Genomic DNA, 26,394 nt, shown 5'->3' with positions numbered 1-26,394 from the left:
ACATACCGACGCTAGTATAGTCATCGTACTGTTGACATAACCTTATTTAAGTACCTAACTGGAATTAAGAGCCTAACCTTAAGCAACTATGTTTAAAAATAATTGGCATTATGTATACCATGTACAGAGCACCCACTTGTCCCAGCCTACCTGTTGGAAGGATGGGTATTTTTCTGTCTTTAATACAGATCACTTTAGCCAGGAAAAGGTTGGTTTTTGTTGCTGTTGTTTTTTAATTGAATCACCCTGGGTAGATGGCTTGGGGAGCGGGAGGGATGAGAAACCAGGGAGGTTAAATTCCAGGAAAAAGGTTTGGGAATTCAAACTGGTTTTGCCCAAAAATAGTTAAGGGGGTTCATAAAACCAGGCTTCTCCTGTCTCTGGATTACAGTTTATTTCTTTTACTTTTTTCCAGTTTTCCCAGGCTGCCCGATGACTTTTGGAGCAGCAGGCCTCAGAGCTTTGCAGTTTATTGAAGGTGGTCAATTAAGGAACTGACATATCCAACTCCTGACAAGCTGCAGAAAAGCTAGTAGGGCTTGGGGAAAAAAATTTACCATCCCTTTGTGCTGCTTGTGACAGGTTCCTCTTTGCACCTCATCACGTTTGACATATGATGCCTTCTTTCACTTGGGCTTCCTGAGAAACTTTCCACTGTGGAGCATAACTACAGGATTTGCACTAGGGAAACACAGGCATGTTGACAGAAGTAGGCCCAAAGCCTGTCATGGCTGACATGGGCCTTCACTTGTCACATGTTTGAATAGCTGGCATATCCGAAACTTTAGAAGCTCAGGGATTTTGTTCTGGAGCTACTAACTCTGAAGCGCAATTTATTAGTTGACTGCCACTTAATTACTGTCCTGGTCCCGCTTTAATTGCATGTAATATAATGTGACATTACTTTCCAGGAAATTGCTTTTATGATCTTAATTTTATTATCTAAATACAATATCGCTTTTCATTTGGTTTCTAAATCTCTTCCTTGTTTTGAATGTCTCAGCATCCCATGGGTGCTGTAGCTCTGAATTAATGTCCTTCATTTAGTGTTGGGAGGGACATAACCAATCCAGTAACATGTCTGTGTCGCTTCTTCCTGTCTGCAGAAGAGAAAATCAACTACAATACGCCAGAGGCATTGACATGTAGACATCAATGAGCTTTTCTTTTTAATTTATGTCTTAGCAGCTGCTTAGAATGGGATTCCCTTTGTACCATCTTCCCAGCTGATAACATGGTCATGAGTATGTATAATATGAGTTATGTGAGACTCAACATATGTCTCAAGAATATTTTGGGCCTGAATCCCACAAGCACTTATGCACATAGGAGTAGTTTTACTCATTTGAGCAGTGCCAATGACTTCATTGGAGCTACTCTCAGGAGTAAAGCTACTCATGTGCATAAGTGCTTGCAGCATCCTGTTCTTGATCAGCTGAGGAAAGGATATTGCAACAGTGCAATAACACTGCACATGGCCACCATGTGACTTAACAAGAATCTGAGTCTGGTTCTGGCTGGAATTTCCATGGAGACGCTAAGGAGGAGGGGAAGGGGTAGGTTTACTCATCCAGAAGGAGCCAAGTACAATCCCAGTTCCTGCATTCAGAGAGGGCAAGGAGTACTCAAGCCAACCACCAGCTGTAACCCTAGCCTTCCAAAAGAGGGAAGGGTAAGGCCATGCAATGTGCCTTCATAGAACTGGTCACTCCTGGTGGTGGGAGAACACGTTTCCCCCTCTTTTGTCTTGGCCAAAGGCAATATGGTGAAGGCTGATCAGTGTGGTCATATTAGTAAATGAATAGATGCTCACTAATAATGAGAGCTTTGTTTCGGAACTGGACAGGATGATATGTCTTTTTGGTCTAAGTAGCCGATGTTTGTGCTTCCATTGTGTAGAATTGTCCTGACTGGTCAGAACCTCAACTGGTATAAATTGGCCTAGCTCCACTGAAGTCAACTTAAGCCAAGATCTGGCCCAATATAATTCCATGTTTATGATTTAGAGAGGTCACTGCTAAATGGAAAGAACAAATTGATACTTCAGTGTATGTATGCACATAAAAAGGGTGTGCATTATTAAATTAAGCTGTGTTGTGACATTATGGTACAAAAGACGTCAAACTCAGTGTTTTGGCCCCTTTTATGGTGGATTCAGCATTGTTAACAAATGGCAACCAGGCAGCAAGATCCCATGTATAGTTTGTGTTTCAAAATGGGTCAGTGTTTCTAGTACTAGGGCATCCTAGACTTTACAAAATCCAGTTGTCCACCATAAGGACATTAGCTTTTTGCTGATGGGCAGCAATGGAAAGTCCTAGCTGTTCTTAATAAAGAAAAATCAAAGAGGACAGTTTGGTTGGTGAGTTGGGTTGGGTTTGTTGGTTTTTTACTATGACATGAAAATTTATTCTATTCAGAGTGTCAACTTTTCAGAGCAGGAGCTATTGGTTTGGATAATTCTGAGCACACTGTTGGTGCTATCAAATAATGAATAGTCGTAACAAAGCGATTGCTATATTGATACTGGTTTTCAAAGCCCAGTATCTTGTTCAAAGTATAATGTAACATGTCCAAAAATATCTGAATACTGGGACAATCTGTGGCCTACTGCATACGGTTAAGTGTTCCAGCCACCCTCACTTGTATGGACAGCAGTGGTGGGAATTGTGCCCACTCATCTTATAGAGTGTTAGTGGGCGAAAATGGGGTCCTATGTAGGATCTGATGCGCAGTGATGCGCTTCGTACAAATCTGAAGTTTGAGGAGTTTGATTTTGGATAAGCTGCCAAAAAACGGAGGCAACACCATTGGTACGATTGGCATTTGTTTCTCATTTCTCTCCCTTTATATTTCTTAGGGCTTGTCTACATGGCAAGTTATTGTGTGGTGAGCCAGGGTGTGAATCTGCAGCACACCAGCTTGCTGCACAATGATGTCCTGTGGGGGCACTGGTACCACACAATGAAAGTCCTGGAGTGCACTTTGGCATACAACTTCTTGAAAGTATGGTAGTGTCGATATGGGACATTACTGCACAGCAAGCTGGTGCTCTGTAGGTTCACACCCTTCCTTGCTGCACAGTAACTTGCCAGTTAGACAACCCCTTAGGTACATGACCCTTGTGAATTTGACCCTTTTGTGTAAGACCTCCTCGCTTCAACTAGGGTTTCCTATAGTGACACATTATTATGAATAAGCTGACAGACCTGAAAGGGCTGAGAGAAAGTAATGTTACCTTGTGGATCAGACCGGATCTGGGAACAATAGGAAGGATAGTCATGTGCCCAAGGCAAAGGACTGGGAGTCAGGAGTACTAGATTTTATTACTCTGTGTCCTTCGCCAAGTCACTTAACCTCTCTTTGCTTCAGTTTTGTAACGGTATTATGGCGATAATGCGTGCTGGGTTGAGGGTTAACTGATATTTGCAAGTGTCTTTAAGATGGAAGGTGCTATAGAAAGGCATAGTACTTTTATTGGTTAGGCTTCCTTGTCCATAATTCAACATTTAGTATTCCAGCTGATATCACAAATGCCTTTAACACTTAAGGTTCCAGGCACTCCATCACAGCAGTGATGGGAGCCATATAAATGCCTAGATAGATAAAAGCATCCAGGATCATGAAGTTATCTTTTTACCCCCCTACTTACAAAAAAGTGGATATATTCTGATCCATGATCGCAAAAAATGCCCCCTTAAGACAGAAACCTTAAAATTCCAACCACCTTTGCCCCTTTATCATCTTTTAACACACACAATCCAATGGGGGGAATGTGCGGAGCTTGCCAACTATGCAAAATAATAATGCTGAGCTCCCATGCCAAATTTCCAGCTGTTTCCACATGTGCAGCTCATACTTACTTCCTCCAGTGCATCTGTGCCAGGACAAAGATTCAATAAAATGCCACGTTAATCCACAGTGCTTTTTTATTAAATGACCAATTAAAGCTAGAGGGAAAGGGTTCTTGTTCTCATGATTGCAGTTGGGAACATGCTCCCTGTAGTTCTGTGTGGGGCTTTTTATTTTTTTTTTTCAATGTTTATACTCATTTGTTATCTCTTCAGTGTCTCATTGTTGCTGACGACTCCACTGGGTTTCCCACAGCCTCTCTCCTATCCTAATCTATTTTTAATATTTTAAAGTACTTAGGTCCTTTTCAATGCACGTTTAATATATTAGAAGCAAAAAATGCTATTTGAATGCACTGTTAAGGTTACCTGGTTAAACATCATAAAAGTCAGGTCATAGGGAGTTAAGCTTCTCATGGTTCCAGTAGCTCACTGGAATATGCCATTAGTGTGAGTTATTTGTATTACAGAAGCACCAAAATGCACCCCCTCTCCCCGCGAGAGTAGGCCCTATTGTGTTAGCCTCAGTGCAGAATCACAGTGACATGCAGTCCATGCCCCCCAAAGAGCCTAAACAGACAAGGCAGAAAAGGGAAGGAGTGAGTTGTCAGGTCTGTAGCCAGTCTGGGCACAGAACCCATGGCTTCTGACTCCTAGCCTAGGGCCCTATCTGGCTAGGCCACGCTACCTCCCCGACATTATACACAGGGCCGGATTTTCAGAAGCACCAAGCTCAGAAGCTCATGTTGACTTCAGCTGGAGCTGTGGGTGCTCAGCAGCTCTGAAAATCAGGTGTATATTGTGGTATATCTGCGTCTACATTTAATAGGTTGACTCGTATGGACTGGGACCCGGGAGACGAGGTTTCTATTCCCAGCCCAGCCATTGGCCTGCCTCTCTGTGTACAGACCAAATCACCTTGACTATGTTTCCCCTCCTTTGCCACCATATCACTTTACAGTTTAATGAGTTCAGCAGCGCAGTCGTTAGTGACGTGAGGCTTCCGCACGTTCCAGCCAGCAGCGGCACACGGGATCTAGGCTTTTCGTGCTGCGGAGGGCGTGTTCAGTGGAAATTTCTCCCAGCCGATTTGACTGGGGCCAGGGAAGTGGTGGAAATTTCAAAAGAGAAGCGTGCTTCACGATCCACACGCCTTTCCTGGGGAGCACGGGGTAGTTAATTACTGTGTCAGAAACCAAATTGGCCCAGGATTCTGTTCCAGTGTTGCCACCTTTCATAATTTTCTCATGAGCTTCCAGATATTTGATGTCTTTCGTAAAGCCCCAGCGCGTGGAGTCCAGTGCTTACGTGAGAATTTCAGCTTTCATTTAAAAAAAAAAAAATCCTAACTTTCTAGCCTTAACAGCTGTGGAGAAAAGCTTGAACGCTAAAGGTTCAAAACCCAGCAGGCAAGTAAACAGAACCCAGCACTGATTAATTTTTAAAGACTCACGATTTTTAAGCCAGTCTCATGATTTTGTGGATCTGACTCCTGTCCGAATGCTTTGGGTTGGTAATACAGCTGTTCTCCTAGTTAAGCTGTGCCTCGTGAGAGGTCCTCGCCCCCTGTGTCTGACCCAAGAGTCTGCAGTTTCTTCCTCTGTCAGTGCTTAGAATTGTTTCCACACAAAGGAGATCTCTCAGGCTTAGGCTGCTGTGGTTTCTCGCTGAGAAGCCACCCTCTGAAAATCAGGCCCCTTTAAGGTGTCTCCAGCTGGGCACTGAGCAACTGAGCCACCCAAAATTGCTAGTCGCTGTTGAAAACCTTGGCCTAAAATCTTTACATGAGGCCCGAAGCCTTAGGCCGTTGGCAGAGAAGTTGCTAGGTTTGCCAGCTCCGGCGATGCTCTTGTGAGCCTCGCAAGATTTGGGTTAAAGTCTCACGTGATTTCGGGTTCCTGGCTTCAAGAATCACTAATTCAACTTGCCTGCCATCTCCCATAACTTTCAATGGGGCTGAAACCCCCATGGCCACGTCATTCCCTACAGGCTTTGTATGCAGAATGGAGACTGCACCTAACCTCTCACTGTTTTCCGTCAGACGGACACCAGAGGCTGCCCCCCAGGGAAAATGCCCCTTCCTCTGCCCTGCAGTTAAATTGGCTGGACACTAGGAGACAGACAAAAGCGGAAGAGCAGAAGACAGCCTGAGGAGGAGCAAGGGGCTAATGAGGGGATTGCAGTGGGACATGGTGGGGCAGGACTGGAAGTACATGAGGGGGTAATAGGGAGGCTGAGTGAGTGCAGTGGGCTATCTGGGGGTACAGGAGGGAGGCTGAGTGGGTGCAGTGAGCTATCAGCAGGGTACAAGAGGGAGGCTGAATGGGTGCAGTGGGCTATCTGGGGGTACAGGAAGGAGGCTGAGTGGGTGCAGTGGGCTATTTGGGGGCACAGGAGGGAGGCTGAGTGGGCGCAGTGGGCTATCGGGGGGTACAGGAGTCTGACAGACAAAGGGCACAAGACCCAGGGGGTGCCAGGGAATGGGCGAGGCAGTGGGAAATGTCAGGTGTTAGTCTATGGGGAATGTAGGCGGTGGGGCTGGGGACGGGAGACTGGAAGCATGTGGCGGGGGAATGTGAGTAGGGGAAGAGAGTAGGTGTGCGGGGTTGGAGACAAGGAGAAAGGTTAATAATAAGGGAGCAGGATGGATGCAGGGGGAGGGGGTAGAATCGCTGCTCCCCCATGGCAGGTGTTACAAGCAGGTAAGGAGAGTTTATACCCAAGCAGCCAACAGAGAGACCCGTGTTTGTGCATTTCAGATTTTAAAAACGACCTGATGGTATTATTTATTAAATTCTTGTGGTTTGCTCATGGCTTTTGAACACTGGGGGTTGGCAATAGTGTTTGAGCCGGCCGATCAGGTGAAATTAAATGTGTGCAAGATAAAATCAGAGAGATGGGGGGGTGACGTTTTTCTGAAAACTTGTCGGTGTAAAATACTGTGGTTTTCCCCTCAGCAGAGATGAGCGTGGGACAAAAACCCAAAAGGATCTGCTGCTGTTTGAACAGCCTGCCATCCATATTTGGTGTGTTCCAGCCACTCAGTTCTTTCTGTGTTTCCCATAGCAATGGAAATAACAAACTTTGCAATTATAGAAGATTTGCAGAGTAACCTTGCATTTTATTGATGCTCTGTGTTAATCACAGTCTTGCAGGTACAGCTGCTGGGTTTAGCTTTCCCACAGTGTCCCCTACTGCTTGCTTAAAACATCCATTTGCATACACATGTATAAAAGTCTTTTTATGGAACAATAAAGCTTACAAAACCATGGGTACGTGAAATGCTCTTTATGGAGATGTGCTGGATATCCATATTAAATACACAAGCTGCATTAATTCAGAGGAGGAAATAAATAGAGAGGGTCAAATTCTGCCACTTGCAGATTGCAGTGGGTGGGTGCAACACCCTTGAAATCAGTGAGCCAAATTCAGTGATCATTTAAATAAGGATGTAAATTGTACATTGGTCAGCAAATGTGTGTAAATTAAAGAGAATAAGACGTGACATGAAAGAGGTGTGTAAAGTGAGTGTTTCAGAGAAGGTACAGCAGGCAGGTGCTCCTGTTTTCCCTCTCTCCTAATACCAGAGTAAGGCAGCACCAATTAAATCAAAAAGCAACACATTTAAAAATGATAAAATAAATTTGTTTTTTCACATGGCACGCCATTAACCTGTGGAACTCACTGCTACCAGATATGATTGAAACTATGATTTTAGGAGTTGAAAAAGAATTTTATATTTATATAAATAGTAACATCTCCAGCTATATGAGACAGGATGTGACTTGTAATAGATGGAAACCTTCGTGAATCCAGGCATAAGCCAATCACTAGCTGATGGGGGTTAGGAAGAAACTTCTCCATGGGTAGGTTATTCCATAATTGCTGTTTCAAGGATTTTTCCACTTTCGTCTGAAGTATCTGGCTTGGGATTCTGTCTGAGACAGGCTGAACCACCTGGGCCAAATCAGTCTGGTGATTCCTGCAGTATGTCCCTACATGAAAACCTCTTGAGTAGTTGCTTTTCCTGCTCTGTACCCACTCCCTCCCACTTTGGTGTGTAAGTCACACTCATTTTGCATGCCCACTGAGAGGCAAATGGAGTACAACCATGGTAGCGGTAAGGGGCACGTAGCAGGTAAAGCAAGTAACAGGTCGGTTAAAGACGCAGCTTCCAACACAAGCTCTCTGCCGTGCTCTGTACCAGCCCCTCCACTTCCAGAGGAAATTCAGCACTCCTGGGCACAAACTGTGGGGCAGGTCACAGAATAGGCCAGATTCTATTTCTACTCCTAATCTGGTGTAATTTCATTGAATCCAGCGGAGGTACCTCTGCTATCATGGCAGTGTGCTTTAAAGCAGAATAGGATCCAGTGACTTCAGTGTGGCTCCTTACATCAGGGCTGCAATTGGTCCCCACCTGTTTTTCCACTAGGTCACCCCTTCAGATCCAGCTTAGCAGCAGCTGAAAGCCATCGAGAGCTGAAGTCTGTTTGGTAGCCAGTATGTGATGAGTTGATGGGTCTCGTGCCAGTTCCTGGTGGACCTCAGAGGAGCCTCCACAACGATCAGCACCCTCATTGGGAATATCTTGCTAATGAGACTGAACTGCCCTTATCTTGGGGATAAGTCTTGCCAGGACAGTGCTGCTGTTCCCTGTTGGGACCCTAGGAAGGGTTTGACGGGGCGGGGGGTCCTGTATAGGTGCCAGTCTCTGTGCTTTTCCTGATCTGTGGATGCATAGAAGGCTTTGTTGTCCAGGTCTGTAAAGCTGGCGTTTTCAGTATGCAGTGACATTTCCCACAGGTGCATGACTAGGCTAATGAAATCCGGACTCTTCTTACTAGAAGGACACAATGGGAAATAACAAGGGCATTCCAGGCTGAGTAAACGCTCCTGCGTTTGTCCTCTGTTTTGTGGATATTGTAATGTCTGGAGCAGGAAGTCCTGAGTGCATCTTTGTTACTGCAGAGAGCCAACAGGATCTCTACTAACAGAGGAGTACAACTGGATCTTGCTGCCTCTCCAAAGAATGTGTTCTCCATTGGCCAGGGCACCAGGTTGGGAGTCAGGAGACCCAGGTTTTACCTTGGCTTTGTCACTGACTCCTGGATGACATTGGCAAGTCACTGCATGTCTCTGCCTCAGTTTTCCTATATGTGAAATGGGAATGATGATGCTTACCCACCCACCCCCTTTATAAAGCAATTTGAGATCTTCAGCTAAGTGATGTTCGAGGGCGAAGTATGATCATAATAAAAGCAGGGGTGGGCAAAGAGGAGGCAGGCATGTTACTGCTTGGACGCTGAAATCCATAAGTGCTTACGGGTCTGTTGTCTGGTTGTCTGTTGGTAGCTGTGGTGCGGCTGTAGAGGAAGTACATTCAATGAGAAGGCAGGTGCTTTTGTCACCATTAAAACTAGAATTTGTAACTGTGATATCTTTGCATTTTCCTGACACTGCTGCATGCTTTTGTGCTATGAGAAGGCAACTGTCACCCTTTTAGATATAACGCCCCAATTTCAGTGTCACTTAACTCTGAATCTAGTTCTTGCCCCTATAATCTTCTTGCCCCCATAGTTTTAAATGAGACAGGATGTTCTCTCTTTTCTTTTTGCAAAATTTTCTTAAGGTGTTTTCTGCTTCCTGCCGACATAGAGGAAGTATTCAATATACATTTCCCTTGGAGAGTTTGCGTAGACCCATCTAGATGCGCTGAATTTGTTAATACATGCTGGGTGAAGCTGTCCAATGTTTACCCCACACATATGTTTGAAATTACAGCTGGCCCTAGAGATTACATATGATGTGCCAAGCACACATCCTCTCCTTCCAGACTCACTTCTTGTGCAAAGGCACAAATTCTAAACCACCATGTTAAAGGTGGGAGAAAAGGGAGAGAGAGAAAACCACTCTTCAGAATGAACCTTCCTCTCGAGTCTCTGAGGGCAGTGGATGCTGTCTTCTTATTTATATTCTACAGTCCTCATATATCTTGTGTCCTGCAATGCAACACGGTTGTGGAACAGTGTCAGGTGTTGGCTTTGTAGCTATATGTGACACAGAGACATAGCGCAGCACTCTCCCTTAACTTTTTCTACCAGAGATGCACCCTCCAGACAACACGTTCAAATAAGCCCCCTGTCTAGCAGGGCTGCCCGGGTGGCATTTAAGAATCCATGGTTTCAGAATGGGGATGGAGATAGCCCCAGTGTTCTAGCCAACATTCCCGTCTGTCACACAAGTTCTAGTGTCCAAGACGAGGTATAGGCTATAACGCATTTAACTACAAAAGTCTTAGGCTGCCATTTTTGCTTTGAAGTCCCTTGAGCACAATATAAGACAACCATGATTCATGCTGTTACTTGTGGCAGCCAGTAAGGTGCTGCAGATCTTCACAAAGCAGCAGTACCATGCTGGGCCTGTATAGCAACATGCAAGGAATCACTTCTAGGCGAGGTGAGTTTAGTGCAAGGCTTACTGGTTTAGCTCGGAAAGAAAGCTCTGCTTTTGACAAACCAGGCAGATCTGCTGAGTAGAAACTCTGAGGGTTTCCAGCTTGTCACAGCAAGTCCAGCAGCTGGTAGAGACCACATGAGATTCCTTAATATCTATTCTCTGTCCAACAGTCTAACATGTTTGCTTTGTTTTTCTCTCCTCCCCACGTACTCCTCTTCTGCCAGACCTATGAACAGAATGAATGGATAATCCACTTGGCTGGAAAGCTGCTGGCCAGTGAAGAGGCAGCGTTGTCGCTGATCGCGTTGAATCCATTTGAGGGCAAGGCACCGCCAAGGTAAGCTGTTTCTATAAAGGTGACAGGTGTAGCCAGACTCCATCTACAATATGCTTCTTTATAGCTTGGAGGTGTCAACGTTGTTTCTTTTTATTGTGCATTTTATGTCATGGGACACTGGTACCCCTTCAGTAGAGCTGTGCCTGCTGAAAAATGTACTCTCTAAACACCTTTACCACCTTCCTACTGCTCCTTGGGCTGACTTACAGTAGGTCAGCCGTCCTTAGGTAGAGATAGTTCCCGGGCACTTGCATCAAGGGGCAAGCATTTCTTCCCTTGCGCAGAAATCTTGGCTGTTGGTGCAGCCTGTGAGCTTTACAACATTCTGCCAGCATCGCTTTGCATGGTCAAAGCAAGAATACCATTTCCGGTGGCCAGTGAAATAATAGAGTGATCAGTGATTTATTTTCCTGCAGAAATATTTGGTTTTGTTGGAATTTTGGGGTTTCATTGAAAAACCGAAAACCAGCAACCAAAACCTGAAGAATTGCTACAAAAGGGACATCTTTCACAAAAAATGTCTGTTTTGTCAAAAAACATTGGCTGAATAGTTTCTATCAGCTTTAATAATAATATCTGGCCCTTCACTCATACTCTGATGCTGTCAAAGTGCATTAAACGGGTTCAGATTCACAACACCTACGTGAACTAAACGTTCTTGTGAAGGAGATCTAATCCTTTTCAGGTCTAACACAGAGAACCCCAAATTATCTGAGAAGGGACTTAAAGCTTCCTAAGACTATCCATCGGAATACCAAACTCTATTCTTCTATTACATATATATATATATATGTTAGGGCTTTCAAGTGATTTAAAAAAATAATCACGATTAATCACACTGTTAAGCAATAAAAAAACACCATTTATTTAAATATTTTGGATGTTTTCCATATTTTCAAATATATTGATTTCAATTACAACACAGAATACAAAGTGTACAGTGCTCACTTTACATTTATTGTTGATTACAAATATTTGCACTGTAAAAAACAAAAGAAATAGTATTTTTCAATTCACCTAATACAAGTACTGTAGTGCAATCTCTTTATCATGAAAGTTGGACTTAGAAATTAAAAAATCTCACATTGATACCTTCTTTGCATTTTGTCAAATCTGCAATGAAAGCATTCTTAAAATGAACAACATGTGCTGGGTCATCATCCAAGACTGCTAGAACATGAAATATATGGCAGAATGCAGGTAAAACAGAGCAGGGGACATACAATTCTCTCCCAAGGACTTCAGTCACAAATTTAATTAACGCATTATTTTTTTAACGAACGTCATCAGCATGGAAGCACATCCTCTGGAATGGTGGCCGAAGCATGAAAGGGCATACAAATGTTTAGCATATCTGGCACGAAAATACCTTGCAATGCCGGCTACAAAAGTGTCAAGCAAACGCCTGTTCTCACTTTCTGGTGACATTGTAAACAATAAGTGGGCAGCATTATCTCCTGTAAATGTAAACAAACTTGTCTGCCTTAGCGATTGGCTGAACAAGAAGTAAGACTGAGTGGTCTTGTAGGCTCTGAAGTTTTACATTGTTTTGTTTTTGAGTGCAGTTATGTAAGAAAAAAATCTACATTTGTAAGTTGCGCTTTCATGACAAAGAGATCACATTACAGTACTTGTATGAGGTGAATTGAAAAATACTATTTCCTTTGTTTATCATTTTTACAGCGCAAATATTTATAATAAAAATAATATACACTTCCATTTCAATTACAACACAGAATACAACATATATGAAAAAGTAGAAAAACATCCAAAATATTTAATAAATTTCAATTGGTATTCTATTGTTTAACAGTGCAATTAAAACTGCGATTAAGCGCCATTAATTTTTCTTTAGTTAATCGTGTGAGTTAACTGCGATTGACAGCCCTAATATATATATCATTATATGTAATCTTCCTCCTACACCAAAAGGTAAATCACCTGGAGTTGAGGTTACCTATGTGCAATTCCCACCAACATAAACCAGAGCTTCCTTATATCAGGGAGTCTTCTGTTTTCCTAAAATCCTTCAGACACCTTGCTCTGCTGATCTGATTCAACCAGATGATGCTTAGATACTGCATGGACAGGTGCTATAGAAGATTTTCAGGCAGATTGACCAAATTCAGATTTGATTTTACCAAACCATCTACTCGCCTAGCAGAACCCAGAACATAGATTCAACTTTAGTGTGCCCACGTTACCCTCCAGCCATTACAATCCAAGACTTTACATGGAAGACAGTCATGGTTTGGAAATATACATTTATTCTCTTCAGAGCCTCTGACCTTCCCTTCTCACTAGCAATGTGAAGCAAACCAAGAGACAGTGCCATACTGTTGAGAACAGGCTCCCACAATACATAGTGCATTAGTCTCTAAGGTGCCACAAGTACTCCTTTTCTTTTAGTGCATGGAGTATTACCCATAGCCAGGAGACTCACAAACCTAACAGAGTTCCCGTAAATTCCAGTTTATTGTTCGAGGCGTATTATTGGGTAATATCACAGTTTGTTCAGTTACACAATCAATAGATCTGTTACACCAAAATAATTACATGTTGGATGTAATCCAAGGGGGTTCTTGGGGCACTTCTATTAATTCTTCCTGCAAAAGGCACACTGGGATATATCAGGGCGTCCCTTGCCGCTGAATGATACAACTTTAATAATGTTTACTGAGGGTTTCTCGGCTCTGATTAGCCCTGCCTTCATTAGCTTTACAAATGAGGAACAGATCACTTATGTCGCCTGCCCAACTAGTCTCCCTGGGCAGTATTAAAAGGAACATGGAGTAGAATGTGAAGCCTGTTCTCTGGTGGAATTTGGTTACCCCGTCACTCCTTGGGTTTTTTTGTGAGCTTTCACTCTGATCTACTGTGTTCCTTAAGCGAAACATGACTGCACCACTGGACTCAGTATCTATTGGGCAGCTTCTTATGCTAATTAATAGCATGGAGCACGTTGCCAACTCTCTGATAATGCAGGAGGGGTGAAACTCACCCTGGTACAGAGGGCCCTCTCTCAGTTCTGTATTTCCTCTCTCTGGTATAGCAAAGGCACCCATTCTAGGCTCCTGGATCCTCAGCCATCACCTCTCTAGGACAGAGATCTGCGTGTCTCTCTCCTTCCTGAGTGGAGTTTTTCCAGGCTACACAGTTCCCTGCCCTACACTATACTATTGCCGGAAAGCCAGACTGCCTAACTAGGCCAGCGCCTGCGCATTGCTTACTCTTTGAAGGCTATGAACAGTGCATTGCCAGCAGTTACAAGTTACCACACCGCTTTTTCTAACACACATCTATTATTACGGTGAAAGCATTACAGAGAAAACCTATTACAAACAATAAAAGAACCTAACCGCATGCTAATAAGCTTACCAGAGATCACCCCACCCACCCCCAGCTCCAGTGGGGGCTGTGGCAGGAGTCAGTCGTTCAAACCCCACCAAGAGGGTTTTCTGTGGTTTCCAGGTGACAACAGCCTCAGAATAAACTTAGTAGATAAGCCTGGTTCTTTATATATCTTGGGCCTTTGTTCTCCAGCCTTCTGGACCAGGCAATCTGCAGACCGCGGTTCTCTCCTCAGGGCGTAGCTTCGAAAGGTTGGGGGTTTGCATACCTGGCGGAGGGCATTTGCATTCACCTCTCTCTAGATATTTCCCTGCAATTCCACTTTGCATGTCTTGTCCCCAAACACCATTCCTGTCTGCCACCTGATTGTGTTGTCTTGTGATCATCCAGGCCCCCAATAATCCATAACCTTTGGACTCCAAAGATACTTACCCTTCATTCTGCAAGCGTTTTTCAAGGGGATTGCTGGAAAGTGCCCTACCCATCAAAGACACCCCACCACCATTGAGTCCCGTATCTGGGCTGCACAGGGGCACTGCAGCTAGCTGGCCTTGCAGGGATACCTCTGCAGAGGCCACAGGGAGAGGTTGCTGGGGGATGGGCCTGAATTCATGTTACTGCACAATTGTCAAGAATGAGCTGGGATAACAGCCACCAGAGGACTGAGCGGCCGCCCAGCTCACCAGGCCTGGTTTATGCAGGTGGATTTCCATCCCTGATGTCACCAGACTCCACTTGCAGAGAGTCTGAATGCTTGGGCTTTAACTGTGTGGAGTTAACCCTTTGGGTACGTCTACACTGGGATAAAAAACCCACAGCACCAAGCCTCAGAGCTGACTGAGAGGGGTCAGCTGACTCAAGCTTGCAGGGTTATAACATTGCAGTGTCAACATTTGGAACCTTCCCTCCCCCACATGGCTTCAGAGCCCAGACTCCAGCCGGTGCCAGAACATCTACACTGCAATGTTAGAGCCCCAAGAGCCCAAATCCACTGACCTGTGCCAGCCGCAACCGTGTCCCTGGTCTTTCTTTGCAGTGTAGACATACCCTTCAAGTTCTCCAGCATGGTTCCTTTTTTAAAAAGTCCTGAAGGTTGGCTGCCTCTGTGGGTTGCTAACAGAATCTGGAGCCCTTAGACACTGGCTTGAATCAGGCACCCCTGTTGGCAGCAAGCAAAAGTTGTCACCATCTGACAGCTGTGGGCAATAAACAGCTCTTGCAGTTGATTAAATAGCCAAAGTGTTTGATAATCCCAAAAGCTGTTTATTGCCAGGATACCCCCAGTGCCATAAACATTGTTCCTATTATACACCAAAAACTCCTCTAACAACAAGCAGTAACGACTTAAAAATCAAGGAGAAATACACGTTATTTCTTGCCTTGTTGCATGTTCATAAAAGACGAGCTGCATGTTTACATCTTTCATGCACTTTTCAGCATTATCACATTAAAACTAAAACATGTAACCGAGTGCAGGGTGAGTTTAGAAACAAGAGAATAACTGTGAGATGTGGCTGGGTTAATATTAATTTTTTACAGGCTGTGATCAGTTACTGTGTTCTGCAGAAGGAGAGAAAATAGAAGATTTATGTATTTTAAAAAAACAAACTATTATCAACGTTAGCAGCTCTCTTACTTTGTAAACTCTTCTGTGATGGTCAGTACATATTATATGTAAGGAGGCAGATGGTTTTGTATCACCAGTGAGTCCTGAATGTGATTTTATAACTGCTTTGATGCCATCTGTTGAATAGATGGTCCTCTATATCTTGTAGAACACCATCTTGATTCATCACTTTAGTGACACCAGTTTTATACCATCATAGTTTCCGTTTTCACTTTTCCTTCGTATAAACAGTTATTTGACTCTGTGTTTTTTTACTATACTCTGAGGGTCCCAATACACTTTTGGGTGATGTAAAATAATAAATAATAATTTAAATTCTCATTTTGGTCCAAATCCAAGCCCATAATCTGGATCCAGCTTTGGGTCCAGATCCAAATTTGCAGCTTGAATCTCTCTTTAATGATCCAAAATAGAACACTGAAATTTGCCAATGTTTGGGTTTGGATCTGGATTTCCTGAAATTCAGGAGTGTTTGGATTTGTGATTTTGGTTCCTTCCATTTTGAGGATAAAAAGATTCATAGATGCTCAGGCCAGAAGGGACCATTATGGTCATCTAGTCTGACCTCCTGAATAACACAGGCCAGAGAACTGCCCCAAATAATTCCTAGAGCAGAGCTTTTAGAAAAACATCCAATCCAATCAAAAATTGTCAGTGATGGAGAATCCACCACGAGCCTTGGTAAATTGTTCCCATGGTTAATTACTCTCACCATTAAAAAATTTACATCTTATTTCCAGTCTGAATTTGTCTAGCTTCAACTTCTAGCCATTGGTTCGTGTTTATACCTTTCTCTGCTACATTGAAGAGCCCATTATTAAATATGTGTTCCCCATGTAGATACGTATAGACTGTGATCAAGTCAGCACTTAACCTTCTCTTTCTTATGCTGCATGGATTGAGCTCCTTGAGTCTATCACTGTAAGAAATGCTGAGCACCCACCCTCTGTCAGTCAGGCCTCTTTAAAGTATCTCAAATTGGGCACAAAACACTCAGGCACCGTAAATTACTAGCCACTTTTGAAAAAACACTAGTTAATTTCTTGGTTTTACACCAATTTTTTCCCCACAAAACCTTAATTTGAACATTGACATCAATAGTTGAAAATGAAAGATAATTTTTTGGATCTCATAGGCTCCAATGATCCCACAGTCAATGCATAGACTGAGGGCATCTACTAACCCAGGGATTCTCAAACTGGGGATCGGGACCCCTCAGGGGGTCACAAGGTTATTACATGGGGGGTCATGAGCTGTCAGCCTCCACCCCAAACCCCGCTTCACCTCCAGCATTTATAATGGTGTTAAATATATTAAAAAGTGTTTTTAATTTATTAGGGGGGGTCGCACTCAGAGGCTTGCTATGTGAAAGGGGTCACTAGTACAAAACTTTGAGGACCACTGTACTAACGCATACGCTCCAGCCTACATCTGACTGCTACAAATCTTTAACACACCTTCTCGCCCCACCTTAAAGCTAATTATTCTGCCCACCAAGGTTCTGTTCCACTTCAGTAGCTGGGTGGAAAAATTCTAATTTTCCTACTATTTTCCCCCCATTCTAAAGGGAATTTTGAGACTTAATTATTTTCATTCCCTGCTAGACTAAATAATTAGGGGAAGGGACTGTTTTCCATAAGAACATTAAGTTCCATACTCCATAGAGTTTATTCTGCTAATGGAAACTCTACACCTCGAATAGCCAAGGGACTTTCAAAATGAGTTAATGCCTTCAAAATGAAATTTCTGAGACCAAAGTTTGTAGGTTTCTTTACAACTCTGAAAATTATAGTATTTTTTCAAGTGTGATAAATGTAAAATGAGAAACAGGTGACTGATTAAAAATGAGTGCATTGTTGAATGCACAGGCTAATTGAGTGTGAAACTTTACTTCAAGCAAAATGATGTTATTGGAATGTAGATGTACAAAATATTATTGTTCGGTGGATAGTTCATAAAACATTCACCGTCTTAAATATAAATGGTAGGATTTCAGCTAAGAAATGAACATGTGTTTTAACATACCGTCATGGAAACAGAACTACAACCAAAAATGGATTTTGCTTACAGAAAGAGCAAAAAATTGTTTTCATTTCTGACTGTAAATGTTCAGTGACTCTCATGTGAAACTTTTCAAATGACAGCCCTTCTTTTTTCATTTCTTAGACCCACTTGCTTGGAAACCTATTCATTTGAGTTTTATCCCATAGTGGTAAACTTTAGTTGATGAAGCCTCAACACACAATTTAAAAAACTAGACCCTGAAACCCAGTTTTATTCCTATAGGCAATATCTTTTAATCTGATATTATTTGACTAGAAGAGCATTAGAGGTTAGTATGATGTTGTAAGAAAAGGAGGACTTGTGGCACCTTAGAGACTAACAAATTTATTTGAGCATAAGCTTTCGTGAGCTACAGCTCACTTCATCGGATGCATTCAGTGGAAAATACAGTGGGGAGATTTATATACACACAGAACATGAAACAGTGGGTGTTATCATACACACTGTAACCAGAGTGATCACTTAAGATGAGCTATTACCAGCAGGAGAGCGGGGGGGGGTGGAGAGGGGACGGACGACACACCTTTTGTAGTGGTAATCAAGGTAGGCCATTTCCAGCGGTTGACAATGGCCCACCTTGATTATCACTACAAAAGGTCCCCCCCCGCCCCCCGCCGCTCTCCTGCTGGTAATAGCTCACCTCAAGTGATCACTCTGGTTACAGTGTGTATGATAACACCCATTGTTTCATGTTCTCTGTGTATATAAATCTCCTCACTGTATTTTCCACTGCATGCATCCGATGAAGTGAGCTGTAGCTCACGAAAGCTTATGCTCAAATAAATTTGTTAGTCTCTAAGGTGCCACGAGTCCTCCTTTTCTTTTTGCGGATACAGACTAACACGGCTGCTACTCTGAAACCTAGTATTTTGTAGTGTTCGTGGTCCATCTGTTTTATTTCCTGTGTCTTTAGTAGCCTCAGGCCTTAATGTATATGGACCAGATCCTCAGTGGGCATAAATCAGGATAGCTCCATTTAAGACATATCTTGTGTGTTAGCTAACATTGTATCTAACATGAGGGAAGATCTTAGGCAGTGTCTACACGGCACGCCAGTGTTTGCGGCATGTAGGCTGTGTGTAGCTACACGCTGCAGTGAAAAGCAAGCTGTGTCGCACGTCCATGAACGGCACTGGTGCTGCCCGAGCCTTTCACTGCAGTGGGGAAGAGCTCCAGCAACGGGGATCTGGCAAACCCTTTTTAGCTGCTGCCTCCCTTCCTGCGAGAGCCTTTCCGTGTTGCCGAAGTCTTTCCTGCAGCAGGGAAATGTTCCAGTAGCCAGGAAGCAGCGGGACACGACGTGGCTAAAAACAGCAGCGTAGACGGAGAAACAGAGCTTGAGTGAGTAGAGAGCCATGTCAGGTATGTATTTGGGTACATACCCCCAGGCATAGGCATGTCTACTCGCCTGGGTTGTGCCTCACCGTCTAGATGGCTGTTTATACCCATGCTAGGGGGGCTACACATGTGTGTACTCTATGTGCCGCTGAGAGAAGCACGCAGTGTAGGTGTACCCTTAGTGAGGATGGAGTAGTTTGTCGTTTTCACATGAGTTCGGAGGTTGAGGTAAAGACTATGGGAGATCTTGAGATATTCCTTGACCATGCTAACTCTTATGAAAATCATAAACTGCTTTGTCTTCACTAGGAATTTACCTTGTGTTAGTTACCAAGTATTAGCTAACACAAGATAAGAATACACTTTTTTTTTTCTCCAAGTGAAGATCAGGCCTTAGAGTCAATAGCTCTTAGGTTCTGGCCATTAGTTGGGTCAAAGGCATATAGAGGGGAAATAACCAGAAACATTATATAGATACTATTTCATGGATTCATTCACACAGTACATTTGTAGTGTATGTGAAAATGAAGTGGCTACTGGAAACCTCTGAAGCAAGTGGCTGAAAAACGTGAAAACAACGAGAAGTCCTTCTGGCACATTAGAGAGAAACAAATTTATTTGGGAATAAGCTTTCGTGGGCTAGAACCCACTTCATCAGATGCATGGAGTGGAAAATACAGTAGGCAGGTATAAATATACAGCACATGAAAAGATGGGAGTTGCCTTACTAATTGGGGTGGGGATCAGTGCTAACGAGGCCAATTCAGTTAGGATGGATGTGGCCCATTCCCAACAGCTGACAAGAAGGGGTGAATATCAACAGAGGGAAAATTACTTTTTGTCGTGTTAACGAGTACAGTGGCATGGCTGCTACCTAACTAAATTAATCAAAGCCAATAATTTCAGATGATAGGAGTTTGTACCTTTTGGGAAAAGATGGAGTGAGAGGATGCAGGCCCATGATTTAATTGCTCAAAGAAATTGATTGTGTTTCTTGCTTATTTTCACAATGTCGCTCTAATTGTTGAGGTTTTTGAGAAGCCCTTCACTGGGATTGTTGGGAAGGTGACAAAGATGTCATCAGCTTCTCTCTAATAGAAATAAGAGAGAGATTAGAGGTGTGTTACGGAGTCATCCCATCACCCCGTGGATTGGGGGAGCACAGCAAATATAACGCCAGTTCCCTGTGATAGGAGTGGGCGGGGAAGAATGCAAGTATATAATGGAGTTCTTCTCAAGTAAAGAGGAGGAATTGTGCAGGTATTTCATGGGGCTCTCCCTGTCAGACTGAAGGAACATCTGACATACTCTGGAGTAGGGAAAGACCTTGCCAACGTATCACAAGGTTCACTCAGAGTTTTGCTGTGTCTCCCATGATAATTCTTCCATTTTACATTTACTTGATTTATACTGTGATTTGGAAAACCATGGTCATTATAAAATCTCTGGGTGCATGTGAGATACACACAACATTAACGTTGAGTGTATGGATGGAAGTCTGTCCGAATAAACTCAAACCACAGCTTCCCCCGCCTCTAGGAGAGCTTGTCAAAAACATTTCAACGTAGTTTTTCATCGAAAAATGCCATTTGGTCAAAAGCAAAGTGTTTTGTGAGACTGTCAATTTCAACTACATTTTCAACCAAAAAATCAAAACGAATCATTTTGACTTTCTTGTTTCATATTGAGAAGGTTAAATGTTTCATTTCAACTTCCTTATTTCAATTCATTTTGTTTTGACTTTTCAGTTATGTTAAAATATTAATATAAAGACCCAGTTAAATCTATAACCTATATTTAATTTATATCATGTAATGTTTCAACATTATTAAATTAAACATTTTGACATTATCCAAACAAAATGATTCGATATTTCCAAATCGAAGAGGCTTTTTTTAAGTTTTGTATCAGCTTTCCAGGAACAAAAACAAAATTTGCAATGTCTGAATTTCCAGCAGGATGAAAAATTCTGGTTTCCAACCATCTCCAATAAATACCCAGTGCTTCAGAGGAAGTAGGAAAACTCTCAAAGGTGCATCCAGCTAGTGCAAAACTGTACTTGTCCTTTTTGGCCATTGCTGGTAATCATCTCAGTAGTGGGGTGGAGGTTTGCTTCCCTTTGTATCTATGCTCTGCCTGCATAGCTGCATGTCTTATTTATGCTCAGGCTGTCATCTGCTCAAAGCCTTTCTGCCTTTGTTACCTGCTCTCATAGTAACTCTTGTGCATCCCATTTGAATTAAGCAAGAACATGAGAAAGGAGAGCAGACCCCTTGTCACCATTGGTTTCTATGAGTTAGTTGTCAGCATACATTTGGGGTGACCAGATAGCAAGTGTGAAAAATGAGGACACTTTTATTTGGGGGAGGGGGGCATAGTTGCCTATATAAGACAAAGCCCCTAATATTGGGGCAGTCCCAATAATATCATGGCATCTGGTCACCCTACATGTATTCAACAGCTACCCTCCTGAGAGTCACAAACATTCTAGGTTGAATAATGTCTCTTCTTTCAGAACCTCAGATAAACTAGGGCCTAGGTCCTGCACTGGATCCATGTGGACAGACACCTGCACCCATCCTGAGTCCCGCTGACACTGGAAATGCTCTAGTTCAATCGCAAATAGATGAAGGTGGTGGAATCGCTGGCTGGAATTCTGTGTCCTGTGTTATACAGGAGGTCAGAATACACAGTCCTAAATGGGTCCCTTTGTGGCTTTATAATCTGTGAATCCCTGCCTTTGGCAGAGCTGTGCATGGTGCAGGAGACTGCCCACATGCATCCAGTAGCTATGCTTAATGTTCCCAAATTTTTGAGAGCCGAGACCCATTTTGGAAAAGTGAAACCAATCATGCCCTTCTTCAATCTTGACACAAGGTCCATTGGCCAGTATTCTGCAACCCTCCAGCTAGTTGATCATCTGCCTCCCCAGCCCCAAGAGTGCGCCCTTTACCTTGAAAAACACTAGCTTAATGGCTGCATCTCATATATGTTCTTCTTGGAGGAGGAAGTATGGTCTATTGGTTAGGGTACTAGCCTGGGACTTGAGAGAACTGGGTTCCATTCCTTGCTCCCTTCCTGTGTGACCGTGGGCAAGTCCCTTAGTCTCTCAGAGCCTCAGTTTCCCCATCTGTACGATGGGATAATGGCACTGTCCTGCCTCCCACCAGCTTTGTGAGAATAAATACATTAAAGACTCTGAAGCGCTCAGACACTGTAGTAACAGCAGCCACAGAAGTACCTTAGATTAAAAGGAGGCAGTGGAAGAAGGAAAATAACCTATAAAACTGCCATTATTTTCTAAATGGCTTTCGATCCAAGATTAATTTATTATCTCTCTTGCTAACAGGCCTAGAATAAGCAAGAAAACCTATGATGGAGGCTCTGCTGATTAGATGAATTTATACTTTCCAGCACGGCATACTCCCTGATTTACAGCTGAGTAGGAAACCTTGAGATAAAAAAACTAAATGAAAAGAAGACTCGTGTTTTGGTTTCTTTTCTCCACCCCCGTGTGCCCTGTCAGGCCATTAATTCCATCAGAAAACACCGTTTCTGTTTTTTTCCCTCCAAAAACTCTCAGCTGTTACAGGGAGACAGCTGCACCCTCTGGAACTAATTACAGCTGTCTGGGAGATTTAGGCCTCGATCGGTAACAACTTGAATATTGCTGCTAATTTTTAACACATACAGTTGGAAGATGTCATAATAGGCTGATATATGATAGAATCTTAAAAGTGCTACGGCACAGCTGCTACTGGGCATCTGGCAGGATGAGTTGTAGAATATTGATTTAAGAAATAATGCTTATTATTTTTAGCCTTTCCCCCTCCCTCCAAGGCCACATGATTTCATGGACTGAGGGTGGGCAGGGATGATAGAGTGTGTGTGCTGGAGCACGGGCTAGGCATGTGTCATTGTACTGTCCCAGAAAGTAGTTTGGTTTCCAGTGGGTTCCTGTTTGGGTGGCTATGTTGAGCCTCTCATTTCAGTAGTCGTTACTGAGATACTGAATGGTCTTCTGCCATGCGGCTGTTTGGATTTTTACTTCTGGATGCTGTTACAGAAAGAATCTGACAGCGGTAGACTGTTAGTCCGTGTTCTACATTTTATGAACTGTTGTTGTCACTGGGATAAAATAACATAGAGAGTTCTCCATCTCCCAAAGACCATGTCTGACTCACCTTAGCTGGCTCTAACCTGTTGCTTGCCGTTCATCTCATTATTTTGTCTTGGTGGTTTGATAAATTGCAGTTCTTTGAGGGGATCTCTTAAAGGATATTACCTTTACGCAACTGGATCAGATTGTTAGTCCGTGCACTCTGGTTTCCCACCTTTTGGCAGTAGTTAATACCTGATGCTTCAGAGAGAGGCAAAAGTAACCCAGAACCATTATTCACTTGGTAAATCATGGAAGGCTATATTTGTAAGAAGAATTTCCTTCTTGACTCCTGCAACTCTCAGCCCTGAAGCATGAGAGATGATCAGTCTTTCTTTAATGTGTATAATCACCAAAGTCGTTAGTCCCTTTTTAAAGTAAGAGAAAGTACTGTATTCAGTTATCATGACCTTAATAGGGATTTTCTCCTTTCCCTGGAACAGTGACAAAGGCTCATCCTTGCAGTCAATTTCTTGTGGTTAGAAGAGGGCTTTGGGCATTTCTAACCATCAGAGGCGTAAAGTTCTGGAACAGCCTTCCCAGGGGGCAAAAAACCTAACAGCTTCACAACTGAGCTTGATAAGTTTATGGAGGGGACAGTATGATGAGACTGCGTACAATGGCATGTGGCCCATCTGCGACTGCAAGTAGCAAATATCCCCAGTGGTTGGAGATGGGACTTTAGAGAGGACTTTGAGTTACTACAGAATTCTTTCCTGGGTGTCCAGCTGGGGGTCTTGCTGACATGCTCAGGGTCCAACTAGTCGCCATATTTGATGTCAGGAAGGATTTCCCCCCAGGTCAGATTGGTAAAGACTCTGGGGTTTTTTCGCCTTCCTCTGTAGCATGGGGCACAGGTCACTTGCAGGTTTAAACTAGTTAAATGGTGAATTCTCTGTAACTTGAAGTCTTTAAATCAAGATTTGAGGACATCAGTAACTCAGGCAGAAGTTAGGGGTTTATTACAAGAGTGGGTGAAGTTCTGTGGCCTGCGATGTGCGGAAGTCAGATTAGCTGATCGGGATGGTCCCTTCTGGCCTATAAGCCTTTTGATGGATCACTGTCCCAGCTGTCATCTTTTATGTTTCTAACCTTACTAAGAAATGCATCCTTTTCCCTTGTGTTTCAAATATGGCATGTTCACAGATATTCTCTGAGGGCGAAGCGGATTAATAGACAAGGGTAGCATATTGATCTTGCACTCCCATATTTTTATGTTCCCTTTAAAAGCAGTAAGTGTGACCTGAAAAATCATTAATCAGAAAGCGCAGCATGCCAGAAAGGCCAAGGATCTGGCAGGTGTAGAAGCCTGTGTATAGACTGAAGGGGCCATTCCTCCACCCAACCACAAAGAGTCCTGTGCCAAGCTTCTTCTGTCCAACTTCTTCCCGCTGCCAGGCCGTAGCACAGGATAACACTGAGGAGGCAGGTGGCACCACCTCTAGGTCTAGGACATGAAGACAAATTCCCCCAGTTGATTGACAGGCAGCCGGGAGGAGCTTTAAAGGGGGTCAGGTGGCTAACAAAGGAAGTCCCAGCTGGTAACTCTGAAATGAATTGCAAAGCTCTCAAAGTACCTGGCTGATATCCATGACAGATGGTTATTTATCTAGTTGAACTTAGAGCTGCCATCAGCTGCATCCTTGAAGCTAGCAAGTTCCTTGAACACAGATTATTGGTTCCACAGAATCCACAAGCTCTACTGGCTTTACAAGGAGAATTTTAAGTTCCTAGGATCCTAGGTGTGTTCTGGCCTTGCGAGCAAAGCCAGTCATTTGTGTGAACCGAAATTATTGGTCTCAGAATTTGCAGTCTCTCCTGGGTGTCTCTCCAGAGCTCCTAAGTTCCAGGAACATTCGCTGTTTTTCTAATGGAACCTTAAAAGCCCACTGGTTTGTATGAGTCTGATGCGTGAGAACTCCGGCAAAAAGAGCGATGGTCCTTGATGGTTTCAGTATCTGCAGGCACCGTGCATGTGTGAAACTTGGTTGAGTTACAAGCTCTGCAGGTCTGCATTTGAAGCTTTCAAACTCTGTGAGCCCTAATATGGTGGACTTGGGGGTATTAATTCTTTTGCCATGTTACTGGAAGAACGTGTTCACTTTCTGAACCCCGCAATGAATGAGTAATTCACAACAATGATTGTTCATCCTGCCAGAGGAGCTGGCAAATTCTGTAAATTCTGAACGAGGCAACCAGCTAGATAACAAATCCAGCACCTTTCTGGAGTAGAACATAACCACTATGAGCCCTGAAACAAAGGATTCACAGTGCCTATGAAGTCCAGCAGCTTTTAGATCTGTGAGTCTGGAAGAGAAAGATTCACAGGTGTTACAATTCCTGCTGTGTTGTCTCCACAGCATCTAAATTCCATGGCACTGAAACTAATGATTCTGGAGGTCCTACAGTTTACTACTGCTTTAGCAGAAGAGCTCGTAAACTCCACAAAGGAAGAACTCGGAGATGATTATACTTTACATTACAGGGTATTTCCTCTGAAGTTTGTAGATCCTCAGGCATAGGCAGGCTACTGCAGCTCTGACGTTCTAGCTGTGTAAGGGCCATAGAGGGTCCTTAGTGATCAGAATAATGCTTCCAGCTTGCTGACTTTGTAGACTCGAGACAGTGTCAACTCTGTAATGCACACAGTTTGGGTCAAGGAATTTAGTAGCTTTGCAGACACAGCCAGGAGAACTTTCAAGCTCTGTAAAGTGAATAGCTTTGGTTTAAAGAGATTACAGACTCCAAAGTCACAGCCTGCAGAGTTTGTAAACTCTGTAAACCAGCTTGTCTGTTTTCAGAAAGGAGGGAAGCTTTGCTGAGACACCTGGCTTAATTTCTGTGATCCATAAACCAGCATCATCAATCCTCCTCAGTAAAGAATTGTTTGGTGCACCTGGACTCATTATGGAAACATGTATAAAACAAATGTGAAGTTTTAAAGAGATACGTTAGCCACCCTCACAAAAAATAATGACTTTATGAAAAGTGACAAATCACCATTTTTTTGGCTTGTCCAATTGTTCGCATCATCCCTGGAGGGAAAAAAAATCTCCTTTGCCCTAATAGTAAGCAAAAATTTCAATCAGAAATGTTTTTTTGTTTGGTTTTGGGGGGGTTTATTACATTGGTAGGAGGTTTATCATGCTTCATGCCTACCAGCCTAAACACTGCATTCACTACAATGGCTCCATGATAAAACTACATC

At 43.2% G+C, this 26,394-nt stretch overlaps 1 protein-coding gene across 1 annotated transcript in view; it reads left to right on the top strand.

The window, feature by feature from the left end:
- The window catches only part of LMF1 (lipase maturation factor 1), a 340,017-nt gene that overhangs the window by 307,401 nt on the left and 6,222 nt on the right, over positions 1 to 26,394 (top strand). Inside the window, exon 10 of the mRNA XM_074965056.1 lies at positions 10,535 to 10,647. Coding sequence (XP_074821157.1) covers positions 10,535 to 10,647 — 113 coding nt within the window. The remainder of the gene's footprint in view (positions 1 to 10,534; positions 10,648 to 26,394) is intronic.

This window comes from Natator depressus, chromosome 10 (genome assembly GCF_965152275.1).
Source record: "Natator depressus isolate rNatDep1 chromosome 10, rNatDep2.hap1, whole genome shotgun sequence".
NCBI classification, from domain to species: Eukaryota; Metazoa; Chordata; order Testudines; family Cheloniidae; genus Natator; species Natator depressus.
Note: the sequence above shows the minus strand (reverse complement) of the source record. Positions and strands in the feature narration are given on the sequence as shown.